The sequence below is a fragment of the Alosa pseudoharengus genome, unplaced genomic scaffold (assembly GCF_046254945.1).
Source record: "Alosa pseudoharengus isolate Yale_2024_CS ecotype anadromous, Long Island Sound unplaced genomic scaffold, YU_APseudo_1.1 YU_APseudo_1.1_scf_17, whole genome shotgun sequence".
NCBI classification, from domain to species: Eukaryota; Metazoa; Chordata; class Actinopteri; order Clupeiformes; family Clupeidae; genus Alosa; species Alosa pseudoharengus.
Genome location: NW_027468640.1, coordinates 36,939,982 through 36,966,657, shown reverse-complemented (window position 1 = coordinate 36,966,657; position 26,676 = coordinate 36,939,982). Strand labels below are relative to the sequence as shown.

General features: G+C 44.6%; 1 protein-coding gene across 3 annotated transcripts; it reads left to right on the top strand.

Annotated features, from left to right (window-relative positions):
* The first annotated feature begins 2,139 nt into the window (after positions 1-2,139).
* rtn3 (reticulon 3) lies at positions 2,140-26,675 on the top strand. Of its 3 annotated transcripts, XM_076289473.1 has the most exons (9): positions 2,140-2,467; positions 7,095-7,142; positions 11,737-14,349; positions 19,398-19,605; positions 20,513-20,651; positions 22,036-22,105; positions 22,258-22,304; positions 23,355-23,413; positions 23,717-26,675. In XM_076289473.1, exons 1-9 carry the CDS (start codon positions 2,377-2,379, stop codon positions 23,763-23,765), a joined length of 3,324 nt encoding a protein of 1,107 aa, XP_076145588.1. In that variant the 5' UTR covers positions 2,140-2,376; the 3' UTR covers positions 23,766-26,675. The 3 variants fall into 3 exon arrangements, with proteins under 3 accessions (XP_076145588.1, XP_076145587.1, XP_076145586.1); XM_076289472.1 differs by lacking the exons at positions 7,095-7,142; positions 11,737-14,349 and having other exon boundaries at positions 2,191-2,467; XM_076289471.1 differs by lacking the exons at positions 2,140-2,467; positions 11,737-14,349 and having other exon boundaries at positions 6,986-7,142.
* The last annotated feature ends 1 nt before the right edge of the window (position 26,676 follows it).

The following is a 26,676-nucleotide window of genomic DNA, read 5'->3' as shown; positions in this document are numbered from 1 at the left end:
CTCCTGGTGAGTGATCATATGATATGAGCATTGGGATTTCCCCACAACATACAGACGTCCTCAGGTTAAGGGGTGGCAAGTGTAGCTTGAACCAAACGAATCAATTTGGCTGAAGTTAACTAAAGAAAAAAAGGTTTTATGATCAGATATTGGTTAAGCCAAATTGGTGATCTGCGGTTTATGGTGGCTTAATATAGTGTATATCTTTGACTTCACTACTTTGTGCTTCAGCAACATATAAGCCTGTGTGCTAAAAATGCTTTACAATTCCTGTTACAGATGTCACACTGAAAACACCTAAAATTACCAGATGTGAGGTTGCCTGGCATAGCCAGAATCAAATTCTCAAATATTCAAAATTTGTGGTGGGGTAAAAATTGACTGGCTTCCAGGCTAGAGGGCAACCTAGAATTAGTTTACTAGCCATTTACTGCAAGCTGTCCAGCAAGCAAGCCAGACTTGTCTCTGAAGGTTTGTTTGTGGGAATGTGGGCCAGCATATTGTGGGAAATAATTGGGGATGTGGGTTTGGACAGACCAGCATCATTTATTTACAAGGAATGTGTAGAGTGTCATGACAAAGCCTTCAGTCTTTCAAACCTGCCCATCAATCATTAACTAAGCATACATTGTAAAACTTGTACAAGTAACCTAATATTTCTTCATGTTACCTGAAGAAATGTTTAGGCCTATACTAATGTAGCGACCGTGCTTTGCGTAACCCCGGGCACGCTCATGGTTGGCAGCCTGGCGAGAGGGGGGGCGGGACCCCCCGAGGAATATAGGCTACGGTTCGAGGAAGTTCTGCCTCTTTGCGTTCTGGGCCTGACACGGGCCGCTGTGTGTTACATGCTGCATTGTGTGCTTGTTCAATAAACCAGTTAATGAAACTCTGGCTCTTGGTAAAACGCTACACTATGTATGAAAATACATAGACTCTAGACTGTGTGCTGATCCACAGAGCAGAATAGCAATCACAGAAATAACTAAAAGTAGCAGAGCCGATGGTCTCTATGGTGACACTTCTGTCTTTTTTAATTGGTATATGAATTAAGGGGTGTATAACATTTTAATTTACTATTTTTGGCAATGATTTCATCCATTGTGATATGGTAGGCTATGTCATATTACATAATATTGTCAATGCTCACCAGAAATCATACATTCATTGCATTCATGTTTCACTTTAGTAATACAACACAATGATCCCTAAAGGAAAATGTGTAGCACTGCCATAAACAAAACTAGCTTACATTCAAACAACTGTCACAGCCCATGGAGCTGTAAAACAGTTACAATCACTCTATTTTATTCTTGTTTGAAACAGGTGGACCAGATTTATGCAGGTCAGTCAGATTTGCACCACTGCATTTAGATCCTTTGGCATGAAACCAAAAGTGTATCAAAACTGGCACAGGACACTGACACCATTCCACAGTGTTACACAGAAGATGTCACTATTTTATTAACGAACTAGTTAATAGTAATAGCTCATGATGTTTGACAAGACATTGCAGGCCGAATGCAATCCGCACTATGTGTTGCAACTGGACAATGCGGCACAAGGTGGTGCCAACGTGCTGCTCATGAATTACAAATGATTGCATAATGCCTCTCGTAGGCAGATAAAAGGCGTCGATATAGCTAAGCTACTGTCTTCGCAAGAGACACAGAATAACAACAAAAGTGATTATGTAATTTTAGACATGAGTGTAGCGTTAAATGCGGCAAACGGCACTAAGCACTATTTTTTGAAGTTGATCATTTGTTAAAGATAACCAAGACAGGATACCCTTTCAAACCTCTGTCGTTCAAGTCTATTTCCTGATTTTCTTAAATATGTTATTTCACTATAGGCCTAAATATTCTTAAAGTAGGCTAGCCTAAAATCGTAATATTTTCGGCCTGAACTTGAAGAGGTTGACTAGCCTATTATATAGGCCTGTACCTAGTGTAATTTAATAACAAATCCTGGGCTTACTCAACAATGTTGCCATAGGATGTTTAGAACAGGCATCAATGTAACCAATGAATATGTCAAAAATGGTCAGCAGGCGGTTTTGTTTCGCTGGGAGGTGGCTGTGCGGCGATCGACACAAAGAAAAACGAGAGGTGTATCCCTTTAAGTTAGCCCAGCAACCCCTGCATGTTGGGAGTTTTTTTTTCCACCGTGTCTTGTCTGTGTATCCGCCTTCGCTTCCACACCACCGATTCAATAGTCATACGTGCGTGTGGGTGCTCGAGCTGGGTGACGCTGCGTCCCGCTCTTGGGGAAATACGAGGAAAGTCAAGCTATTTTAGAAGACGATATCATCAACCAAGAATCAACGTTGTTACCAACTACTGTAAGACAGTGTTTTGCAGATAATACGAAAAAATGGCAGATCCAATGACCCAGTCCTCTCAAATATCATCGTCACAGGGACTCGCCGACGGACAGAACTCCGTGAAAGACTCGAAGTTCGCCGGTAAGATGATAGCTTTCATCAAACGGAAACGCAAGTGTCTAACCTGGGCTAAAACAGGTTATGTCGAACTTAAAATTAGCAACTGTACTAGTAAGATTAGCCTGTTTTGCGTCTTGTTCAAAGGGTTGTCTGTATACAAATGAGTTCTATGTAGGATGGTAACGCAGCATATTTTGAGCACTTTGAATGCTCGCACCTGCTAGTCTCCACGCATGTCTTAGAAATCGCTGGTAATGTGGGCAACAGCAGCTGAATATTGTGAGAAAAGACACCCTAATTGGGACTGCGACATTTGCGTCTCTTCCAGCACATTCGTTTCATTTAGCGATGCGAGCTTGGCGGAGTAAATTTAAAAACTGACTATTATTGGTAGAATATCTCGTAATTACGCACAGTCCTTCGCGAATGATCTATACTGATCTCGCCCTAGTAGGCTATTTCTGGCATTGTTAGAGTTGCGTCTGAGAACGGTTTGGCTTTGTTATATATAAAAAAAAACAAGCAATTGGGCCATGACATCTTTTTGTTACCTCATTGGGGCCTGATAAAATAGCTTGCCCACATGTTGCGGAGAGGGCAATCTGCAGTGCAGACATTGGTAACTGGGAAACTGTTAACAGGGAGGACCTCTTAAAGGCGCGTTGTCTGATTTCTATGTGCGAAACATAAATTGAACAGTGGCGATCGCTCCTTGCGTCGAATGAGTAGGCCTACATCTGAAGTGAAAAATAATCTCCCACCGTTCTGCGCACATGGTGTAACAACAGTGGGAGATTATGCAATTACTGTGCTCGCTGATCTCTCTTGCAGGTTTTATTGCCTGGAAAACAAAGAGGAGTACGGTGTTGCCCATATTGCAGCCATCTTTAAACTGCCTATTCATCGTGGGATAGGGAGGGGCGTATTCTGTAAATATTGTGTGGTGCCCTGTACTGTTATGAGGTGAAATGGAAAATTAAATCAGTCCTATTTAGCAAGAGGCATCCCACCCTTCCTCTTTTATTTTGTCGGCCGTCTGTTTTTACCGTCTGTTTATTTTATACAGCCTATGGTTTATACCCAACAAATAGTCCTATTTTGACAACAACCCGGTTGGAAGTCCCATACTCCATGCAAATAAATACTTTGAGCCAAAGCCTCACCTGAAGTGGAGGCGCTAATGAAATAATATAGGCCTAAGAAGAACTCTTTATCTCATTTCTCTCTGAAAAATGAAATGCATTTTGTTTTGATTTCAACTGTTATTAAATAACCTTTTCCCTCCTCATGAATAATTTATAATGTGGTGAGGTCCCTTTGTCTGTTAGTACACCTAGACAGTTGCAGCGTTCCCACTGGGAAGACCCACCCAGTCTGTTTGTCCATTGTCTGCGTATACCCACAGTGAGCTTATGGGTGCTGATTATACACCCAAGAATGCTGATGTCATGTGTGGTTGACATTCGAAGTGGTTGCATGTGCCAACTGATTTGTAAACCAAGGTCCTGGTACCAAGACCTCTCCCTTTTCTAGTCCTTTGCTAAGTCATTGTAAGACCGTAGAGTTTATAAGTCCTCAGGTGAGGGCGTGGTTTGTATTTAAGGATGCACCAGTGGCATTTTTTTCCAAAAGAGTATGACTATTTAGATTTCCAGAGTCCACAGTGTTTGTTTGCTTTCCCCCAACTAGCACAGTAAAGTGCTGAGCCACACCAACACACACACACCAGTGCAGTGTGCTGCACTCAACAAAGTGTGGGCCTGTGCCATTTGCATAGGTAAGGTGATCTACAGATCCAATGGACAATCATTTGTGTGAGGGAATTAGGCTGTGTAGATTTAACACAGACCCACACATTTGGCTGGTTTTGAAGTCAGCAGTGCAAGACTTGAAAGCATCGTGGTAGAGGCTATGCTTTAGGGGAAACGGTGCAATTACATGGGATCAGAGAATTTTTGTGAGTAAAAGGATATGAGCACACTATCGGCCCAATATCTGACGCCAGTATCGGTATCAGTGCATCCCTGTGTATTTATGAAAATGTGTATCAGCCAGGTTAGGGATGCACTATTTGTTTCCTGTGCGCCATCTGTGGACAAGGCAACCCTTTTATACCAGATGGCGCACATGTGGTTGTGTAGTAACAACTACATTTGTGTTGAACCCTTTGTTAAATCAATGACTCTTTAATTATGCATACATTTCTCACATTCTATTATTTTTTCCCTTGCAAAACCTTGGCCCGTACACAGGAGCTGCTTTAGTCTTATCTAGGCCAAGCAGTTTCCGGAACATTCCTTGGTGATTAAGTAAGCTAAATTGATGCTAATTGTTATCTCATTCAGGGCCCTCATGTGTCAATCAAGATGGTGTGTTGGAAAACATGTCAGAGCACCACAACTTCAAAAGATCATGATTCTGTCCAGGTGCTTGTGTTTAACACCGTACCTGTGTCAGATCCATGCCCTTTCACCACAAGCGCTAGCTGTACAGTTAAACTATGCTTTTCAGTCATTATGAAAAGTTTAATTTGTTGATAATATCTCTGTATCCCCCTTGTTTTCAAAACCTCACATCCCCTCATTTCCACTGGGTCCATTTTCATAGGACATGGACATTTGATCTGGTTATGCACCTGTTTTTAATTTTCAAGGTCAGGAAAAGACTGACTGGTGATGTACTGTAAGGCTGTAGTGTAGGAGGCGAGGGGGAAAAAACAGGTGGTGGTTAACACGCGCACTAAAAATGCTAGCCTAGTTCTCTGTGAGCCAGTGACCTTGGACAGTACATTTGAGTGCATGGAAAATTAACTTCTCTCCCCTCTTGATATCAATCTGGTTCCCTCTGGTAAGAGCAGTAGAATGATATCGATTTCGGTTCTCCTGTCAAAATTGTTCGCAAAGAATGATGGCCATTTCTGGTTTCCCCCTGCTTCTCTCTCTCCCTCTCCCCCTCTCTCTTTCTTCTTGTCCTCCACGTCCCTCAATTGTTCAGGCTCTCTCCGTTGTCCTCTGTGGTGGTGGCTAGCATGCTTTTGCTAAGGTCACTGTTTGAGGCTGATGCAGCAGTGTCACCCTCGGGGAGGTTTTGGGTATCATGAGTCGACTCTTCCATGGGATGAGACTGAAGTGACTGGCGTGGCAAGGATACCAAAGCACCCCGCCCCATCATCACCCCTCTTCCATGGTTTAGTGTTGCCTGGACTCAAACTAGCATGGGCTATCCCATAGGTGCAGCGTAGAGCCTCACACGCGTGGCCTGAAATGGTGCCGCTGACCCGTGGTGTCTGTAACACGATCTGCAGAGCCACGTTCAACCTCTGCCCCAGAAAGACACATCTATCTATAGGCTACAACTGCATTATGCTGCCTTGCTGCTAATGTAATGGGGTAAGGACAAGCCACTCTTCTGTCAGTGGAACTAATTAAAAACTTTGAAGCAAAGGTATTTTAATAATGTATTTTTTCATTGGCTTATGTTTTTTTTTATCAGTTTTTATCTTAGTCATCCCCAGTCAGGCATTTTGCATTTCTGCATGATGCTGTTCTTTCCCTTTCTGGATCATCAGCATGCTCCTGATCAGATCAATCTGTCCTTTGAGTAAGAGATTCACACGCTCCCACTATCCACACACCCCCTCTGGAATGTGTGTGTGATCAGAGTCAGCTTATTCAGAGGGGTGTGGCGCAGGGTGTGTGTGGCTCCAAATCACACAGAATCGTGCTGGGCCAGTGGTGTGTAAGTGGCACAGGAATTCCGCAGGGTGTGTACCGAGTGGAACCCGAATCCTGCAGGTAAGTCTGGAATCCTGTGAATCACTCCCAAACATGCACTCCGTGACCTGCCCAGTTTGACTTTCTTTCAAAACCCCAATGGCAGCTGCACTCGAAAAACCTGTTTTTTCACTGCTATTAAGACTTGGGCCTTTGCCCTTTTGCCTGCTAAACCCAGACACATCTCAAGTGCAAGGCGGTGGTATGATGATAAATCAAAATTTTTGTGGTACGTGCTCCAGTTTGATAAAGATTCCTGGCTCTTGGGCAGGCCTAGTCCTACAAAGGCCCACATTGTGTCGCAGAACATCACATGTGATTCTGAAGTGTGGCAGAAAATGTCTTCTCTAAATAGGTTACATAATCCATGTCAAGGGAGAGCAGTGTGGGCGCTATGCGCAGAGTAAGACTTTGGAAAATAAGGGAGAAAGTATTTGAGAATTGTCTGTAAATGAAAGTCTCACAATGGCCTATTTAGGAAAGAGTAATGCTGTCAGAGAATTCACATATCTCCTGTGAATGACCCACATGGGGTGGAAAAGGTCCTGCATGTTAAGGGTCAGTGTTAAGAGCTACTTTATTTATTTATGTGTATATATTGAGGTGAATTATAGATGTATTAAATAAGCCTAATAGGGGTATATGCATGGATAAAATGGTACTTTTTATGGATCTGCTTGTGTTTTTTTTATGTTAATCCACTTTTATTTCCTTGTATCAATTACTTTAATATTACATCGGCTATACAGGAAGCCTTAATGTCTCCATTATAAAGTATAAGATGGATTTGGGTTGGAGTGGGGTGGATGGGGAGGGGGGTTCCTCCTTCCTGCAATTTCAGGATGCTCATTTCCTGTCCTTTTTTAATTTTTCAGATTCCTTTCTTTCCTCTTCGCCTGTTTCTCTCATTCAGTCTCCTCAAGGCAAGTGTATGGTTCTCTTACGCTGCTCGCCTGCTTTATAAACCAAAACAAACTCTCTCTATCTCTCTCTCTCTCCCTTGCTCCCTTATCCCTTCACCTCTCTCCCTCCTCTCCCGCTCTCTGTCTCTCTCTCCTCTCGCTCGCTGGGCTGCTGCTGTAATGCTCTCCATCCCTCTCTTGAGTGCCCCTCTCCTATTCCGCTCCAGTGCAAAAAAGAGGGTTCGTGTCAGGCTGTGAAAGACAGACGCCGTGTCCAACCTTGTGTTTTCTACCCGACCACTGACTCGACAGCCCCAGCCCCCCCCCCCCCCCCCACGCTACCATAACCCCTAGGGCCTTGTAGTGGGATCCCATCTGTTCCCCCTTATTTTGACCCTGTGATGCCATGCTTCATGTAACCAAGCAAGCCGCCCCTTCTGTACTCACCAGCAACTGACGGTTGCCATTTTTGACCCCCACCCACCCTATACACACACACTCCTGCTCTGCACACCCTGCGCCCCCCAAATCATTCAGAGCATCTTGATTCCAACTGGACGTCATGCTGATTCATTCTCCGCCCCCTCCCGATTTCCATGCCCCTAAAATACCCATGGTGCATGATTAGTAAAGAATTCAAAGGCACTGTGAACATTTCTTGAAAATTATGGTTTTAATGTGTGCCAGTTTTGGACTAACATCTTGAAACCATTATGGTAAGTCTTTTCTCCATATGAACCAGCAACTCTGCAATGTTGAACTCTAATGGAAAAATCTGGCTCGTCAGAGCTCTTATTTGTCTCTAGCACGGCCATTTACTGAACAGAGACTTTACCACACACCCAGTTACAAAGCTTTATTGCTTACCAGAACGCCTAAGTGGTAGAGGATCTCATTTCCTAATGGTGGATAAGAATGTAATAACGTTGCAGTAGCTTTTCTATTATTTATCTCTTGATGCTTCCATTTCCTGATCTGACCTGTGCTGTGTTGACCTCTATCTGAACCTCAGTGGCCCCTCAGTTCACACTCACGACTGCCCAATTAAAGGCACAAAAGGCAGAAGGTCCCCAAAGATGACAACAGTTTGATCCATTTCAGTCTTTACCAGCTGTGTGCATTATTTAGGTCAATGTTTCTTGTAGGCCCAGGATAATCCCTAGATTGCCACCTTATTTTAAGAAAGCAGAGAAGTTCAAGTTCACTTTGTGCGAGAGCACAATCCTAAAAATGGATCCCGGTTGATGTCCCTCCGGAGCTCTGTCCTTGATGCCCCTCCCCCCCTTCCTCCTCCTTCCTTCTCTCGCTCTTCTTCCTCTCCTCCTCCTCCTCCTCTCTCTCACCACGACTCTGTGCTTCGGCCTACTCCCCACCCCTCTGGTAGCACAGGTAGAGCGACACTGGGGAGGGATTGGCTGTGAGATCACCAGCTCTGGGAAACATCCCATAGCTATGGCTTCACTCTCTCCACTCTGCTTTTGGCTTGTTAAGACATCTTGCATGTTAAAAGCCGGATAATAGGATCTTGTTTTTTACATTTGTTCGTTTGGTTATGTTTTCATTCCGTATGTTTTCTTTATGTATGTTTGCGTTGTATATGTATGTACAGATTTTTATCTATGAGTTTCTTTATCTGTTTTGTTGAAATCCACAACATCGAATTAGACATCATTATCCTGATTGTTAGGGAAAACTTATTTTCCAAAAGCCGGAGGCAAGATTCTTGCCACTAATTTCAAGTGCTATCCACTCCGTGAGCAGTAACAGGAAGAAGTAGGAATTTAGGAAATGAAGTATACAGGGCAAGTAGTATGAAGGTCAGGCTATGAGGTCATGGATGTCAAGTTTGCACTTTTAATTGGATGTCACAAAGCTGCACCCAATGCATATGCCTTCCCGGTTTCAATAATATCTTGCCGCAAGATTAGCATACACAGTACTTGCACATTTTGTCTTTCTAGATTGCCATTTGAGCTATTGATGTGATGTTCCTGTAACAGGAGCAATTGTGGGAACCTGCCCCTCGATTTTACCGTAATGTTGAATAGAGGCTCCAGTGTCAGCAGACTGAAGATTGGCAGCCTCGTTTAGCTATTGATTTATTGAGTCCTGTTGGAAGGCACACACCCTGTGACACCCTGTTAATCTTAGGGGGAGGAAGAGACTTTGGCCTAGATACAGTGGCCTATTAAAGCCTGATGGGTAAATTGATGCGAGCCTTTTAATTGTTATCATCCTGTTTTTCTCTGGGCTTTGACTCAATGGAGAGTTCAGATTAATTTGAGAGTAATTATTTCTGTTACTATTGCAGACTGTCGATCACTGTGAGTGTCAGTGTTATTTGTGACTGCTGGAAACATTTCTCAGCCATCAGTGGTTTGTTAATTCAAAGCCTTTTGGCTGTGTCTCATCCAGTTCATATTCCCAAGAGACATGGTAGCTGTTGCTCTGGGAAGCTGTTTTCGGAATTTGTTTTCAAGCATCGAGCCAAAAAATCCCCACACCACACATGTGGATTCCCACTAGTGGCTTCCAGTGTGAACAATGGAGAATAAGTTCCAGGGCAGCCAACGTAAGGCAGACATGGTTACTGATTTGTTGAATCGCAAAGTCGGTTGAGAGAGGGCAGCTCATTTGATGTGCTTTGCGTTCCTGTGCCACCCTGGGGTTTGGGTTACAGGGTCAGATTAACCTCATCAGTTAACACTTGGCACCAGGCATGAGCAAATATTTATTTCCACACACAGACACACACTGTTCCCCTCTGGGCATGGCATTGAATATGTTTCTTAAAGCTCAGTTGCCATTGAACTGCTGAAATAAACTTCTATTTTATCTGTTAAGCCTTTAATCCCCTGGATGATTAAAAAAGTGGACTGTTAGGCCACTAACTATCTACCAATGATCAATCAGAGTCTGTTAACACAGACAAGTGGAACTGACAGGGAGGACCTTTTTGGCAGTTGGCAGTCAGGTGGTCAGTCAGCACAGTTGCTTGGGACATCTTGTGGCGTGAGCCCAGGGTACCCTGTGGTGTATCATGTGAAGGGGATCCTGCCGTCTCTCTTCATAAGGTCACCTCAGCTGTGTGATGGGGGTTGTTCTTGGAGGGGGTAACAGTGGGATATAGCCCACTGTGACTTTCGTTGCACTGGTGTGGTGCTGTTTGCGCCAAGTAGGTTGCTTATCTGTGTTGTCTTAGCGGTGACTGTGCCAGTTGCTCTGTCTGATATTTATTTTTGGAAGCCCCTATTGAAATCTATGTCTTTGGGTTTTTATTATATTATTTTTATTTTGACTTACTCCAGATTCAGGGCCTTAGAATATAGCATGAAATTAGTTAAATAAATAAAAATGAAAACAACTATAACAATTACATAACAAGCCCAAGGGTCTGAGAATTTATGAATAGTCATAGTCATTCTTGTGACCATTGTTGATGCATTGATGCCAGAGGGATGTGCTCAAACTTCACTGCTGAAATATTCAGCTACTGTGGTCAGAATCAGTGTTTTGGAGAATAATATAGGAAGACACATGTTAAATGGGCCTTCAGGGAAGTTATGCAATGCAGTTTTGGCACAGGCAGTTAGAAGACAAACTGCCATAGTAGGGCATATCGCCACTCATTAAAGGTCACTGGTAGTTAAACCACAGTGCATTTATCCCTTGTGACCCTTGCACTCCTCCTCTCCCTAACTGTCCGCAGGCTTGTTATTACAATGTCCCAATTGTGTCACTTGAAGTTGTATGATGAGTCCTCTGTCCCCTGTGCAAAGGGAGGCAGTCTGGCCTGTTACTCCACTATTGGGTTGTGATTGGTGGTTGGCTTTTGGTTGTGCTGATGAAGGTTGACAAAGTCCTTTCTTTTGTGTCTTGTAATTTCTAAAAGATCTGATTAGATATAGCAGTAGTTTTTTTCTGAGCAGGAAATAAGAGCACATACCTCTCATTCCTCAAACTATTGAACATCATCACAGGAAATGCAGCAACGTCTGCTTCCTATTTTGATTGCCCTGGAGCCACGTAGCCCTGATTGCCTTGGGAAGACCAGGGCAACGGAGCACACTGCTTTTTAGACCAACGCGAGAACAAAATGTTTTTTGCCACCACAGTATGTTAATCAGCACAGTTTGTTTGTTTGTTTAGCCGCAACCTCATTACTACCATATCAATGGATTTTGTCTGTTGTCCTATTGACCCATCAATGGCAACAACTTATGAGTGTGAACGCAGCATGCAGATGATGCCACATACACAACTCCATTTGAGATGCAATGCAATGCATGACTGCTTGAGCTGCAAAGAATAAGACGCTGCTATTTTCTGGGAATGTGAGTATTAACACACAAGTATATGACGACCGATTGCTAAAGTTTGGGGTCCTTGAAGGTAAAACTATTTAGATGCTCAATATTGCGTTTAATGTATGAATTATTAACAAAAACTTCATCAGATTAGTTGAAATGATGGAGCCCAATGAAGGTAAGAAAGGAAACTAGTTGGGACCCCTCGCTTTAGCATATCCGCATGAGTCTAGAGTGTTTTGATTTTTATATGCCCCCCACCCCTCCTTTTTCTTCTCCTGCTCACTTCACCCGCATGATGGATGCAGACAAAAGAGTGGTGGTAGGCTCTGAGAAACCCTCAGAAGGCGTGGCCACATCACTTCGCTTTCAGCCGGGCTCCTTTACACCGGTCTCCTATGGCAATGAAACCACTGACCGTTCTCACAAAGGCCCAGAGAAGAAGGAGTCCTCCGACTCCAACCTCGCGTCTCCACAAGAGGACTCGCCGATAAAAATGTCCCCCGTGTCTGAGAGGATCAAGGCACTGGAGGCTCTTGCCGCGAAGAAGAATGAACCAGAAAGCAGGAACGAGGGAGGCTTTCCTCACTTCAGGGAACGCCACTACGAGAAGTCGCCCTCAGAAGCCCCGCCCCCAGCAGCTTTCCAAAAGAAGACCACTTCACAGGAGAAGGAATCCCCAGAATCACCTTTTGAGGTTTTGGGAGAGACTGTGCAAGGAACTGACTACGAGGACACCGCAGACTGGATGCGGGCTCACCTACCCCCGGCGCCTAACTTCGGTACTGAAGATCCAGATCTTGATGATGGAAAAGATGTCCCTGTTATGGAGACTGATGGTGCTTCAAAAGGGAATAAGGAGGAGGCCATTTTGGCAGCAGGAGTTCCTGAGGCTTTTGCTGGAGTTCCTGATGCATTTATGGACACTCCCATTGAGCCTCCTGACCTTAAAGACGATTACAATCCAGAGAAGCAAGAGAGCATGGAGGAAGAATCTGAATTCGATTTGAACTTTCTACCAACTGCATACATGTGGGACAAGCAGGAGAATAATGCATCTAAAGGTCCTCCTGGTCAATCTACAGCAAAGGAATCTGATATTTCAGCACCCCCTGCCACCGCCCCTCCTCCCGCAGGGTTTGGGTCCCCCTCTCCCCCCCTATCCCCGCCACCGTCCCCACCTGCATCTCCCCCACAGGCCAAGGTTCCGAAAACAACATTGAAGGGTGATGCTGAGCCATCTGAGACCCATGAGATTGACAGTTCTGGCGAGTCAGATGACACAGTGATTGAGGATGCCTGTGCTTCCATCAAAGTTTCCACAACAGAATCTGTTGAGTCAACTCCCAAGCACCCCAGCAGCAAAGATAGTGCTCCTTCTGTAGAAAAAGAGTCGCAGCCAGCCAAACTGGAGAAGCAGCCCATGCAGGTCCCCATTATCAATGTTATTGAGACTGAGGAGCAGGTAGTAAGTGAGGAAGAATATGAGCCAGAAGAGGAAGAGGATGAACGCTACAGGGTCATGCGAGACCCAGTTAGAGAACCAACGAAAGAACAAGAGCCCACCTCAGATGAGAAGAAAGCTGTACCCTCAGACACACCCTCAGCTGAAGACCACAAACTGCCTAATGAATCTTCTCAGGTTTCCACAACAGAATCTGTTGAGTCAACTCCCAAGCACCCCAGCAGCAAAGATAGTGGAGATGTTGACACTGTGGTGCAGACCACTCCAAATTCAAGAGGCCTTAGCAAAGAGGAGTCACATGATAAGGCTGTGGTCTTTGAGAGGCCAGACAGTCCAAACGAATCTCTGTCAGAGTCAGCCATCAAGTCTGCTACTGAGGGAAAAGAAGAGAAGTCTGTCAACATTACAGATCACAGAGGTAACCTGTCAGAGGATACAGAGCCTGTAATTGATTCCCATTTGAATAACTTTGTTGCTCAGGATCTCTCTCAGAAAGAAAAACCAAAGTCTGAATTGATCTCAGAGGATGATTATGCATCAGATACCCTTTCAAAATCGAATGTTCTTCCAGATCTGAACGCTGGCTCACTCATCGATCAATCCTATGAAGATCACTTTGGAGATGACTCTTTGCCTGGCTTGGATGAGTCCTCTGATGACCGACAGCTGAACTTTGACACTGTTCCAGAGCCTTCACCTTCAGATTTCTCCTCAGACAATTACATTGAGACACTGGTTTCTCAAAACATATCCAATGTTGGAAATGATGACAGCAAAACAGTGACCAACTCTGGTGACCTCCCTCTGATGGCTGATGATAACTACACCTCCCATCCGGTTGAGGAACAGCCATCCATGCAGGAATATCCTCAAGATGACTTTTCATACTACAGTGACCAGCCAGATTCATTCCCTGGCATGGACCTTGAACCAAACCAAGACTCAAAGGACATGACTGCTGAACCAGTCGCACCGACTGAGAACACAAGTGATCCCGAGAGTATCGAGCCCGACTGCTCTGTCTCCTTGGCAACAGACAGTTTTGTGGAATTCATGAGGGAGTGCTTGAAGTCTCGGGAGGACGAGGAGCCAGAGCCGCTGCTCCTCAGTCACACAACAAAGGCAGAGGCCGTCTCCACTTCCTCTCCAGCTGCAGTAATGGACCTGGAACAGGAGAATAACACCATCCGTGCTCTGAAAGAGCTCGGGAGCAGTCAGGAAGACGAAGAAGACAACAAGACCTCACCCAAGTCCAAGACCTCAGAGCAGGAGAAGAAATCTCCTCAGCCACAACCACATGCCGATGTCATCTCGAGTCCCACTTTCGACTCCCCAGCCAGTCGGCATGCGTCGGAGACCCCATTGTCCAAAGAGGTAGAGGCGATCGATGTCTGGGTGGCAGAGGCGTACCACCTCGCTGAGCATGTGTTGGCAGCAATACTAACCCACCTGTCAGGTAACGCTCCTTCCCTCTGGGCTCTCAGCCTGCTAACCTCCCACGCAAGGAAAGCCAAGCAGTGCACCTCACCCTCCCAAACCCTTTCCCCACCTGGGCTGTGTTCCCAGTTTGATGGCAACACTAACAATAACACAAATCGCATGTGTGAGAGAGACTTGCCAACACTTGACACCTGAATGATTAATTAGCTTATTTGTTTCAGTGTCATATATTGTATTTTTTAGATAATAATATTAATGAACAGTTACTTATAACTTATTGACTTAATGCCATTAAAAAGTTCAGTTGATTAAATATAGTTCAGAACTCTGCATTATGCAGAAGTAGGCAGGCTTTACTCTAAACATAGGTAGCCAAGTTGAGCCTGAAATGCTGTGCGCTCATCTCCACTGTATGACCCTATCCTACCTTGTGTCCTTAAATGTTTGCAGACACCAACAGGCATAGATTGGGGGAAGGGGGTCTAAACATGGTCCCATGGTGTCCTCTTGCACAGCCTGGAAGTCAGTGGGCACAGTCCATCCCAGTGTTAGATTTCTGCCTTGGTGCCACTTTCCACCGCCACCTCACATTTAAAGCACACATCTGTGCCAGGCTAAAGAGGTTTCTCTTTTTTTCAGTGGAAACATGACATTTCACATTTTGCTGTCTGTGTATTGCAGAAGAGGGATATGGTTTGATTGAGAAACAGAGGGATATGGTTTGATTGCAGAGATATCCTTTTCCTTATAATGTGTGACGATCTACACTGCAGGCAGTTAGACTAGTATGTTTTTTTCCCCCAGCTTGCATCAGTTCACTCAGTTTTAAAGGCCCACAATGCCTTTTCTCCAAAAATAACAATGGCACCCCATTTTCTATTTTAACAGGCACTAAGTGTAACAAATCGCCCTAAATAGTCTATTCTTGGCTCCATTTTACTGATCACATTTTAACACCAACCAAAGGATATGGCACAGCACAGCACACCCATCTCCCAGCTCATGGTGAAGCATTTGAAGTGAGCCACAGTCCACACCTCATCCTGAACCCTTGCAGAGCAAACATGAAACCCAAACCCTGTTACGAGTGAAGCAGTATGCAGACAGTACAGGCCTTGTGTCTGACACATGCATCAAAACGCCTGCATACACTACATGCTTCTCTCGTACTGGGCATGCTCTGAATTTAAAGGTTGTTTCCCCGGTAACCAGAAACTAGGGGAAAGTGTAGACTTGAGGTTAGGCAGTGAATGACAATGTTTAACTGGATTCCCAGTCTGAATGTGTTATTTCAGGAATGTTTCGTGATAGAAGTCTTATCAGTGTGCATGTGATGCACTGATTTCAATAGTATACTTTTAATATGTAGAAGTCCTGATGAGTTACTCGTTTGTTTGTTTTCTTGCTCACATTCTGCTACTAACAAAAGGCCAGAATCTTATTGGATTCCTTCAAGTGATTTTGTGTACATCTTTGGCAAGGCTTTTAAAATGTCTTTGTTGAAATGTTAGCCAGTATGCTGACTCTGAATGCTCCAAATCTGCTGAAGTGTTACACAATCAGTGCTTCATGAAGGGGGGAAAAAAAGGTTTGCTCTCAAGGGTGTGGCTTGCTCAGTTGGCGCTTGTTTCCACCAGAGCTGTTTGCACTGCCATGCCAGCCCCCAATCAGAAGGACGTCACTCTCCTTCCCTGTGATTAGCGTTGCAAGTGAAGTCTGATTTGATGGGAATGCATCGAGAATTGGGCACCCTCAGCTTAGAGGTATTCAAGGGAAATCTTCTGCCTTTTAAGATTAGTCCATGTTGGGCCATTTGTCGGAGAAGATATATGTCTATCCACTGTGTGTGTGTGTGTGTGTGTGTGTGTTTAGTCTGTGTTTACCTTTATTGTGAGGCACGAGAGATCATGAGAATGCTTAAATCGAATATGGCCAAATGTTTATTTTTGGCATCATAATCCAAGCTGCAGTCTTGGACTTGGTTTGGGTTTAGCTATTAGCAAGTAAATCTGCCAGGTTATTCTGCGATGCAATGAGGTCACACACACACATTCACTCACTCACACACGCTCGCTCTTGCTCTCTCTCTCGCTCTGTTTTTGTATACACAAATGCATATGCATACATGAAATACAAAATCTCATTCAGACTTTAATACACTCCCACACAAACACACTCATGCATGAAAGCACACACACACACTGGCCTGTACCTTTAAGAGCTGTGCAGTGGCAGCGCTGAAAAGAGGCCACTGCGGCTCGGCAGCCACAGGGACCCGCTGTTGGATTTGGGGCTGGTAGACGCAAGAGAGAGAGAGAGAGGGAGAGAGAGAGGGAGGGGGGAGGAGGCAGGGAGGGGAGCAATAATGAACGAGGGCTGTCAGCCGAGGCTGCCTCCCTCTGGCTACCAGCAAAGCATGCTGGGAGGGACTCAGACCCCTGCAGTGGTGGGTGAGGAAGCCCCATGCATGCTCTCTCTCTACTCTTCGCTCCGCTCCACCGGGACACTCGCCACCCCACATCTGAATCCAGACGCTGGAAACAATGGTGTGCTTTCTGAGCGCTTTCAAGCACTCGCTCAGCCACAATGGCCATGGAGTTATGTCACGACCATTCCTTTGTAAACAATTTTTTTTCTGTGTTTTCCCCACAGAACAGTCACCGTTTTTTTTTCTGTTTACGGTACTCCAATGGGCTGCACTCTGAATGGCCTTGTAAAATATGTATTTTTGCTCATAGCCATTCCTTGTTCAGAGAACCTATTTAGGGTAGCAAAGAAAAACAAACGCAAAACTGAAACCATGAGAATGAGTCCTATCTAAACCTTGACACAGGCCAACACTGTTAAATTTGACAAACAATGTTCAACATCAAACTGGATTTTGGGAACCTATTAAGTATTTAGCTATAGTTCCCTTTTTTCCAGCGATGAAGTAAAGGCAGTTATATATATATATATATATATATATATATATATATATATATATATATATATATATATATATATATATATATATATATATATATATATATATATATATATATATATATAAAATTCTATCAAAACAACAGACCCCTACCATGCTCCCCTTCCCCCACTCCAAAGCTAAAACACCTTCTGCTGTAAGACATATGTGGAGATTATAAAGTGCCCCTCCACCCACCCACCACACACACACACACACACACACACACACACTGCGTGCGCACATTATCTGTTTTATAGTTAATTAATGCAGATTACATTATGGCATGACAACATCCCTAACCCAACAGTATTTAAAAAAAAAATGCAAAATATGACCATAAAGACAATCTTAAGAAGTCGTGTCTCAACCTTTTACATACACGCCCCACCCCCCACTCCTCATCTCCCACAGCAACGTGCTGATCTAACCTGATGTAACTTCATGACTATTCTCATGCTAGTTCTAACAAACAAACAAATGAGAGAGCAAAACTAGCGCCAGCGTATGTTGACGTCATCCTTGTTTTGACGGTACTGAACTGGGGGGGGGGGAGCACGTGGGGGGATGCTCACACAGTGCCCAGTCCGTACACACTGATCTCAGGTCAGCTAGTGCAGTCTAAGCTCGGGCTGTGGTATGTATCGTACTTGTGATGTATAGTGAGTCATGGTGGGATGGAGTAATCCATTGGGATGGATGCCTGGCACCTCCCACCCTGGCAGAACTAAACCCTAACGCTGGAGGGGGTTAAGCCAGCTGTTGGCCTGTTTATGCCTTAGTATGTTTGTTAGTGTGTATGTGTGAGTCGTGTGGGTACACGTGTGTGCATAATCATGCCTCTGTGATTTCAGGCGGAGTGTGTTTTTATTCAAAGGTGTGTGTGTGTGTGTGTGTGTGAGAGAGAGAGAGAGAGAGAGCATGCCGTGTTTGCATTTCCTCCAGGGGCTTTTACCCAGTTTGCTCCAAATCTCTAGCATTGCACTCTGAAAAAAAGTTGAGCAGTGCAGCACATGACATGCAAACCAGAATGCTAAATAAGCTATATGATAACTTGGTCTATCCATTCCTTTTAGAGTAAGCCTACACACACACACACACACACGACCCCCATCGCCAGGCTCTTAAATGCAGCACAGCGTGGACAAGCACACCCACTTATGTAGTCACGGGACCCCAGTCTCCCCTCAGGGCACAACCTTGTGCAGAGCAGTATACATCTCGTCCTGGAGCCTTCTCTCTCTCTCTCACACTCACACTCACACACACACACACACACACACTGACTCACTTTCTCTCTCTCTCACTCACACACACACACACACGCTCATTCTCTCTACTCTCTACGTTCTCTTTCCCTCTTTCAAAGGCTCCTCTCATGCAGCAGCAGAAGCCATTTAGTAGCAGGCTCTTAGGGTGTTATATAACAACATATCCAGCACGGTACACAGAAACCATCATTTCTGCATGTGTGACCATGGCCACACATGCAGGCAGGCATGCATACACACACACACACACACACACACACTTGCACTCATGCACACTTACACGCACACACATGGTCCATAAAAGTCTTGAATGTTGGGACTGAAATAGCCAGAGGGTAAATAACTACCCACCTTTGGAGAGGCCATGTATGGACAAGTGAAGAAATGGCAAGCCGGTTTTTGTCAGTGTTACTGTGGTTATTAAAAGTATTTCTCTTTCTCTCCCCTCCTCCTCTTACTCCACTCTTCCCTCTCTCATTTCCACTCTTCTCTTCTCTCCTCCTCCTCCACCACTCCGTGGGACATACATATACACACATTTGCACTCAACCAAATACACAAACAACACGCACGTTGTTCCACATATCGTGACCCATGTTCCTGATGTGTAAACACACAATCACATGTAAAAATGCTCCTGATCCACACAATCATACACACACACACACACACACACTCACTCTCACACTTCACACAAACCCGCATACACACACATCTCTCTCCCTCACATACATTACATTACTCCAAACACACACACACACACACACACACACACACACACACACACACACACACACACCTCCATTGTCCTGCCCTGTACCTGTGCAGTGAAAGACCTGGTGTACTGGCGCGACCCCAAGAAGTCGGGCGTGGTGTTCGGCGTGTCCATGCTGCTGCTGCTCTCGCTGGCGGCGTTCAGCATCGTCAGCGTGGTCTCCTACATCCTGCTCGCCCTGCTCTGCGTCACCATCAGCTTCCGCATCTACAAGTCCGTCGTGCAGGCTGTGCAGAAGTCCGGCGATGGACACCCCTTCAAGTGAGGAACGAACACACACACACACACACACACACACACACACACACACACACACACACACACAATTGTAATGTGATATTGCAGCTGTGACCTAGTAATATGCAACCTCATGCAGTTGGAGCATAAGATGTAACTGTATCATAAGCATGAGTCTCTAGTTAAGGAGCAGCAGGGCAGAACACTTCCCCCTCACCTTTCACCTTTCACCTTTCACCTTCATGTCCTTAGAAGGAAAGGGAGATGCTGAAATGGAACAGGGAACCTTTTGTATGAGACTGAGTGAGTGTCATGTGTATATTTGCACTGGCAATTATGGGAAAGAGAGCTAGCGATGTTCATCCCCTGAACTGCATATCAGTCCTTCATGCATCCCGGGCTGTGTTGTTTATTTCTTTACTTATTGCACCTTTGATGTATTCCTATCCAAAATATATCAAATAATGTGATTGTGTTTATTTCATTATTCCTTTTTCTACTAGTTCTTGGGCTCTATGCAATGGTAGAATAGTCTAGACAACAGAAAGACCACGGGTGCAGAAGACACCCCCACTCCTATGTGGGTCACCCCTTTTTCTGTGTCAATGTAAAAGAGAAATCAATATCCTGATTGAGAGGTCTAGCCATCCCATCTCAATGTCATGTCATCATCCCAGTGGGAGACTGGAATGTGATGTGGCCAGGGGCAGTGTGGGTAATGTAGTTTGTGTGGTTCGTGAGCAGACCACCGGAAGGAGGTCATCTTTACCACAGGGAGTTTCCTAAGCATGTCATGTTAGCAGCGTTATGCAGGCCATCATTGCTTCAGTGGTATATAACACATATGTTGTGTATTGCTTCTTTGGTATAACACACATATGTTGTGTATTGTGTGTGTGTGTGTGTGTTTGTGTGTGTGTACACATGACAGAGCCTTCATGGAGAAGGACGTCAGTGTTCCCCCTGAGACCTTCCGTAAGCATGTGGACCAGTGCCTGACTTACGTCAACCGCGCCCTTAAACAGATGAGCCGGCTCTTCCTGGTCGAGGACCTGGTGGACTCTCTCAAGGTGTGTGTGTGCGCTTGTTGTTTTGTGTGTGTGGGTGTTTTTATATTGAACTCTATGTAAGGAATAGACAACAGAAAAGCTGGAAGGTTACATTACAAATGTAATTTTTTTTGGTCTGGTTCTGAAGTTCAAGCTTTGTTTGTTTGTCGTCTGTGTGTGTGTCTGTGTTTGTTTGTCGTGTGTGTGTGTGTGTGTGTGTGTGTGTGTGTGTGTGTGTGTGTGTGTGCCACAATGAATTATTCATCATGTCCCTTGGTCGACTGGTATCTTCTCACTCCTCTTCTTCCTCCTCCCATTCTTTCGATGTGGCCCCGCCCCTTCCTCCTTCCTTCCTCCTCTCCCTGGTCTCTGCTGCTGTGCCATCTATTTTTAACACACACATAGGCCAGAAGAGAGAGAGCGAGAGAGAGAGGGATAGAGAGAGAGGGGGGGGATAGAGAGAGAGAGAGAGAGAGGGATAGAGAGACAGGCCAAAGACAAGGGGAGAGGGAATGTCTGTACAGAGAGTAAAGGAGAGAGAAAAGGAGAAGGAAGAGTGAGGCAAACTGGGGAGATTGCTGCAGAGATGAAGAGATGAAGAGAGTGATGGTGAAACAGGAAAGGAGGGGGAGATGAACAGAGGGTGAGAGAAAGAGAGAGGGATGCGGTAAAAAGTGAGGATGAAAGTAAAAAAGTGAGGGCGGGACGTCCACTAGCACTCTCTGTGTCCGTGGCATCTCCCCTCGGCCTTAAGAGTGTCAGGTGGAGCGACATCACACACGCCTGACCTGAGGCCTAATCACAGGGCTCTGACGTGTGTGTGTGTGTGTGTGTGTGTGTGTGTGTGGTGGTCGTCATGTTTGACCTCACTGAGTAGCAGGGGCAGGAGTAGCAACAACAACAGCAGCAGCAGCAGTGGTGATACACTCTCATAGTCTGAGGATTACAGCACGCGGCCTGACCCAGAATGGGATGCTCGGGAGGGAGGGAGGAGAGAGAGAGAGAGCGAACGCCTGAGAGAGAAGGGGAGATAGATAGAGAACGCTACAAGAAAGAGAGAAGGGGAGAGAGAGATAGAGAACGCTATAAGAGAGAGAGAAGGGGGGGTAGTGAATAAGATGGGCTGCAGAGGATGGAGACTATGGTACGCAGTCTCTAAGTGACGAGTCCACATGCAGAGAGAAGGCCTGTGTGTGTTCCATCAATGCCTTTTACAACAGCAATCCTCCTTCAACCTCGCATGCACTGTGCTAGACCTGGCTGCCCTCCAGGCCTGCTTAAGAAGCCATGGCTGCCGTAATGAACACTATGCAATCAGATTAGGCATAGTAAGAGACTTATCCCACACACACACACACACACACAAATACCCATTCTTACTCTAGTTTGTGTGTTTTCTCTACAGTTGGCTGTTGCCATGTGGCTGTTGACCTATGTGGGCGCCGTCTTCAATGGAATCACCATCCTCATCCTTGGTAAGGGCCAAATCAGTGCATCAGCCATACCAGGCATACCAAAACCTCCTGATCGTTGTGGAACAGTCCAAACAACTCACAGCAACAGCACAAATCTGGTGTTACCTACTGCATTACAATATGAATGATTTTCCCCTTTTCTCTCTCTTTAGCTGACATCCTGATCTTCACCTTGCCTCTGGTGTACGAGAAGAACAAGGTGAGATTTCAAAGCGTGTCAGACTTGAAATGCACAGCATGTTAAAGAACCTTTGACCGTTATTCAGTTATGCAGCCCCAGGCAAAAGACCAAAAAATCATGAAGCCTCAATATTTTAAAGTCAAAATGTACACATACAACCTCTGCAGCAAAATTATGCGGACAATTGAGCTTTTCCTCAATGCTGCCTCTTATTTCTTGAACTTAAAAGACAGAAATGTGTGCCATGTGTCCAGGGGTGCCAAAGCGTTGGTACTGTAGGCATCAGGAACCAGTTAGGTCTCTACTACAATATGAGGTCCTGCATTGGTTCCCTTCCAGTTGACCATCTCAAATTTAAAAGGAAGTACATTGAGGAAGTGACTCATGAGGACTATTTCCTGGTTGGACTTTGCACTCAGTTCTTTTCTGTTTTTCTGTAAAATGCAGACAAATCCACCCTGACTGTTAGCTACCCAGTCTGCTGAGTGTGTTGAGTCATTCCCTAAGTCATCATGTAACCTTAAGAGCAGCAGAGCGGCTCACATACCACACAGAGCAGGAAGGTGGTGGGGGTGCAGGTTATGACACGTTTTCTCCACTCTGACATCATCTTTATGGGACGTGGTCATCAATTATGCAAAGTCAAAAGAGCCGTTACTGCTGTAAAAATGGCTTATGATGTCTATCAGGCTACATTATGTCATTTGTGTGAATTCAACTTCAAGGTCATAAGCCTTAATGGGCTTCAAGTTCATGTAAAAAGACGCATGCCATCAGTCTTGCATGCAGACATACTGTATGTACACACACACAAGGTTGTGCTGTGCTAGATCATGAAAGCCCAGTTTTTTGGAAGTCAGTGTAGTTTTTGCTGTGTTGCTGCCTTGATGTGGGCCTGAGGTCAAGTGAGAGATTTCAGACTTCCTTGAACTGCTTCACTGTTTCACATCTGGTCTGAAATCCCAGACCATTGGACTTCTCATGCAGTGAGAAATGTGAGCTCTAAAATGATCAGCAGAAAGTGAATCCAACTGTCCTGATGTGTCCCTTCCTTTTCTTCACTCACAGACCCAGATCGATAAATATGTGGACATCGCACGTACTCAAATCAACACCACGATGGCCAAGTAAGACTCATTTGTGTGCGTGTGTGCGTGTGTGCGTGTGCGTGTGCGTGTGTGTGCGTGTGTGCGTGTGTGTGCGTGTGTGCATGTGTGCGTGTGTGTGTGTGTGTGTGTCGGAGTGAGAGAGTGTGAGACATGAGTCATTTTAAAATGAGATGTAAAAAAAGTGGAATGATATCGCCACCTGATGGGCAGTAGCCATAGCTAGATTGACACCATTATAATATCTCTTTTCTTCTCCTTTCTTTCTTTCTTTCTTTCTTTCCTTCCTTCTTTCTTTCTTAATTTCTTTCTGTCTTTCTGCAGGTTACAAGAGAAACTTCCTGCATCAATGAAGCGAGGCAAAACGGAATGATCCTGCTTTATTGGATCGTCTCATCACCACCACCACCACCCTCGTCCTCCTGTCATGTTAGACCCTCATCCTCATCCCAGTGATCCCCAATCTAACCCTTTGTCCCCCTCCCCACACATCCACACTGTCCAACAGTTCCCCCCTCGCCTCCCTCCCTGCCCTGAACCAGCTAGTGTGGACAAACGCAACAAGAAATCTTTACGAGCTTCTCCGTATTCACTATTAACCGCGCAGCGCAGGCTTAACTCTCCGCGCTATAGGGAAGCTACAGTGGCAGCCCAGTGGTGTCACCAAGAGCACAGGACGTAGAGGAGGAAGGGATGTTACTCTGTAACTGGATACATTTTGTTGTTGTGTGTTTTTGTTTGTGTCTTTTGTATCGGCGCTCCGAAATGGCCCAGGGTTGGTGAACTAGACTGAATCTACGAGCTGGTGTTGCAGTGGCAGGGTGTCAGGTGGTGATGTTGGAGGCGGTGATTGGCTGTTGAAAGATCAAGGATAAGGGTTGGTGTTGTACAAGCCAATGTCTGTAATTGAAACACAACATTTTGCTTAAAATAAAACTGAAAAGGTTATTTAAAAAATGAGAAAAGGCTTTTTTATATATGTTCATTAATTTCTTTTTTTTCTGCCCAGTCTCCATGCATTTGAGTGAGGAAAAAAACATAGTGTTTTAGATGATAAACTCCTCAACGTTTTTGGTTGGATATCTCTGGGACTTCTCTGTTATTGATTGGCTGTCTAGCCTGTCACTCACCTTATCATTTGTGTTCTGTTCACCTTAAGGCACTTATGTTTTTATATGATCTGCAATGCACTGAAGATGTGTCTGCTTCGCCCAGACAGGTGGAATAAAGAGGTTTGAAGCAGTGTTCCAGCTGTGTTACTTTTGGTCTAGTTCACCTCGTTGCTTCTTGGAGCGTCATGTGTATATAATAAGTCAAGGCAACAGACTGTCTGCCGTAAAGGAGTAAGGTGTCGCTTTTTATATAACAAATAATCCCCTTATGGCAAGCGTGCTAATTTCTGTTACATCTCAGTGTCACTGTTGCGTTCATAATGTGGATTTACTATACTATTCTTCTACTTATCATTACTGCTGATACTATACTAATTATTATCACAGTTGATATTATTGCTATCACTGGTTAGACTGACTGCTTTGATTCACTGTTTTGTGTCATTGTGAAAAAGCTTAGCCTTTCTCCCGTCTCAAGGCTTCAGACCGCCAAGGTCATGACCTGTGTTGATCTTTGACCTCCAGGGTGTTGGTGAGCGTGTCTGTCACTAAGGGGGGTGATCTACAGTATATTCGCTTGCCATGGCCTTGCCACACTTTCCCTGACGACCATGTTTGAAATGCCAGGCCGCAGGACGTTAAGATGAACGTGCATCCATGCCCCGCTCTCCAGGTTATTTCAGTGTAAAGTCCTGCGAAATACTCTCCTTGTAAGCCACTGGCTCTAGAACGGACCCACTGATCTGATCTGTTTTAGTATCGGCAACCACCTGCGCGTCACACTGTTTAAAGTAATTGATATGCTCAGTGAGGCTTGTTTTCACCTTCATTTCGTTATGCAAAATGTAAAGCATTTTGTCTGACAGGGCTACTCATCTTCAAGGGCCTTGTAGCTTTTTGTTTTCTTTGTATTTCTAAGGGATATTAAGATGAAGAAATTGGGAAGGGTGGGATGTTTATATAGGTTTTTTTTTTCCTGGTGTGTGTTCTGTTGTGTATATTTGCCAACATCTCCATCCCCCTTGAAATAAGTAAACAGGGTTTTGTTCTCGGCACATGATTTGCATCTCTGCAAGACATCTGTAGATAATATATGGAATCTGTTTCAAATATGCATTTACTGTATTTCAGTTTTGTTATAATGGTTCTCAGATTGCCTCTCAATGCATTAACTATTACTGCTATTATTATTACTATTACTACTACTACTACTACACAGAAGTCTGTCTCCTGCTGAATGTGTCTTCCCTGCAATATTTATAGTACATTCCATCTTGTGCATGCAGCTCTTAGTGTCTTGGTGGGATCAGAAGGTTTTACCAGGTAACATGCTCTTCTGCTGTTCCCTGCCAAGACACTCTGCTCCTGTATTCATTGTCCTCCTTATAAAGGCTGTTTTTTTCAAATCACAATATTGGATGTGTAGTCGTCGTAGGAGTTCTTGTTGAGTATTCACCATGCACGCCTCAGTTGCATTCTTGTACATGCGCACTTAATACATACGTACATGCTCTTCGCAAACGCATACACACTCACCTACAGTTGAAAGTATCCTATGTCTAAAAACCACGGTGTCCTTGTTTTCCGCTGGACTGACATGCTTAAATGAACGTGTGTTTGGCGGCTGAAGCATGGGTGCGGTGCTTTTTGGTGAATAGGCTACGTTCCAGCAAATAGGGTTTCATAGGTATCTCTTCAGTCATGACTGACAAATGCAATGCTGTCTGTTTTTTTTTCTTTATCAGTAGACTACACAAACCTACTCCTCTGTAGATACCATGCCTTAGTTGCTGTTCTATTCTCCTTTAGTGTTAAGAGTTCAGGAAGAACTACACTATGACAATTTTTGACTTAATTCTGTAGTTTCAGTGCATGTTTCCACCTTGATCTTTTTATTTTGTTTTTTCTTCTTGGGAAGGGAGGGTTGATGGGAGTTGGAAGTCATTTTATTTCTGGTCAGGAATTTTTCTTCCTTTTTTGTTTTGCTTTTGACTTTCTCTTGATAACTAGATGTGTTAATTAACACCTAAGACTCTGTTTGTTAGCTGCAGGTTTAGTTTGTTTGTGGGTGCTTTGGAGAAAAAAAACAAAGTTGCAAACAGAGGAAACAGATCTATGTGGTCCCTGTGCTGATGTCAAAGTGGAATTAATAAAAAGTACATCAGAAGACAT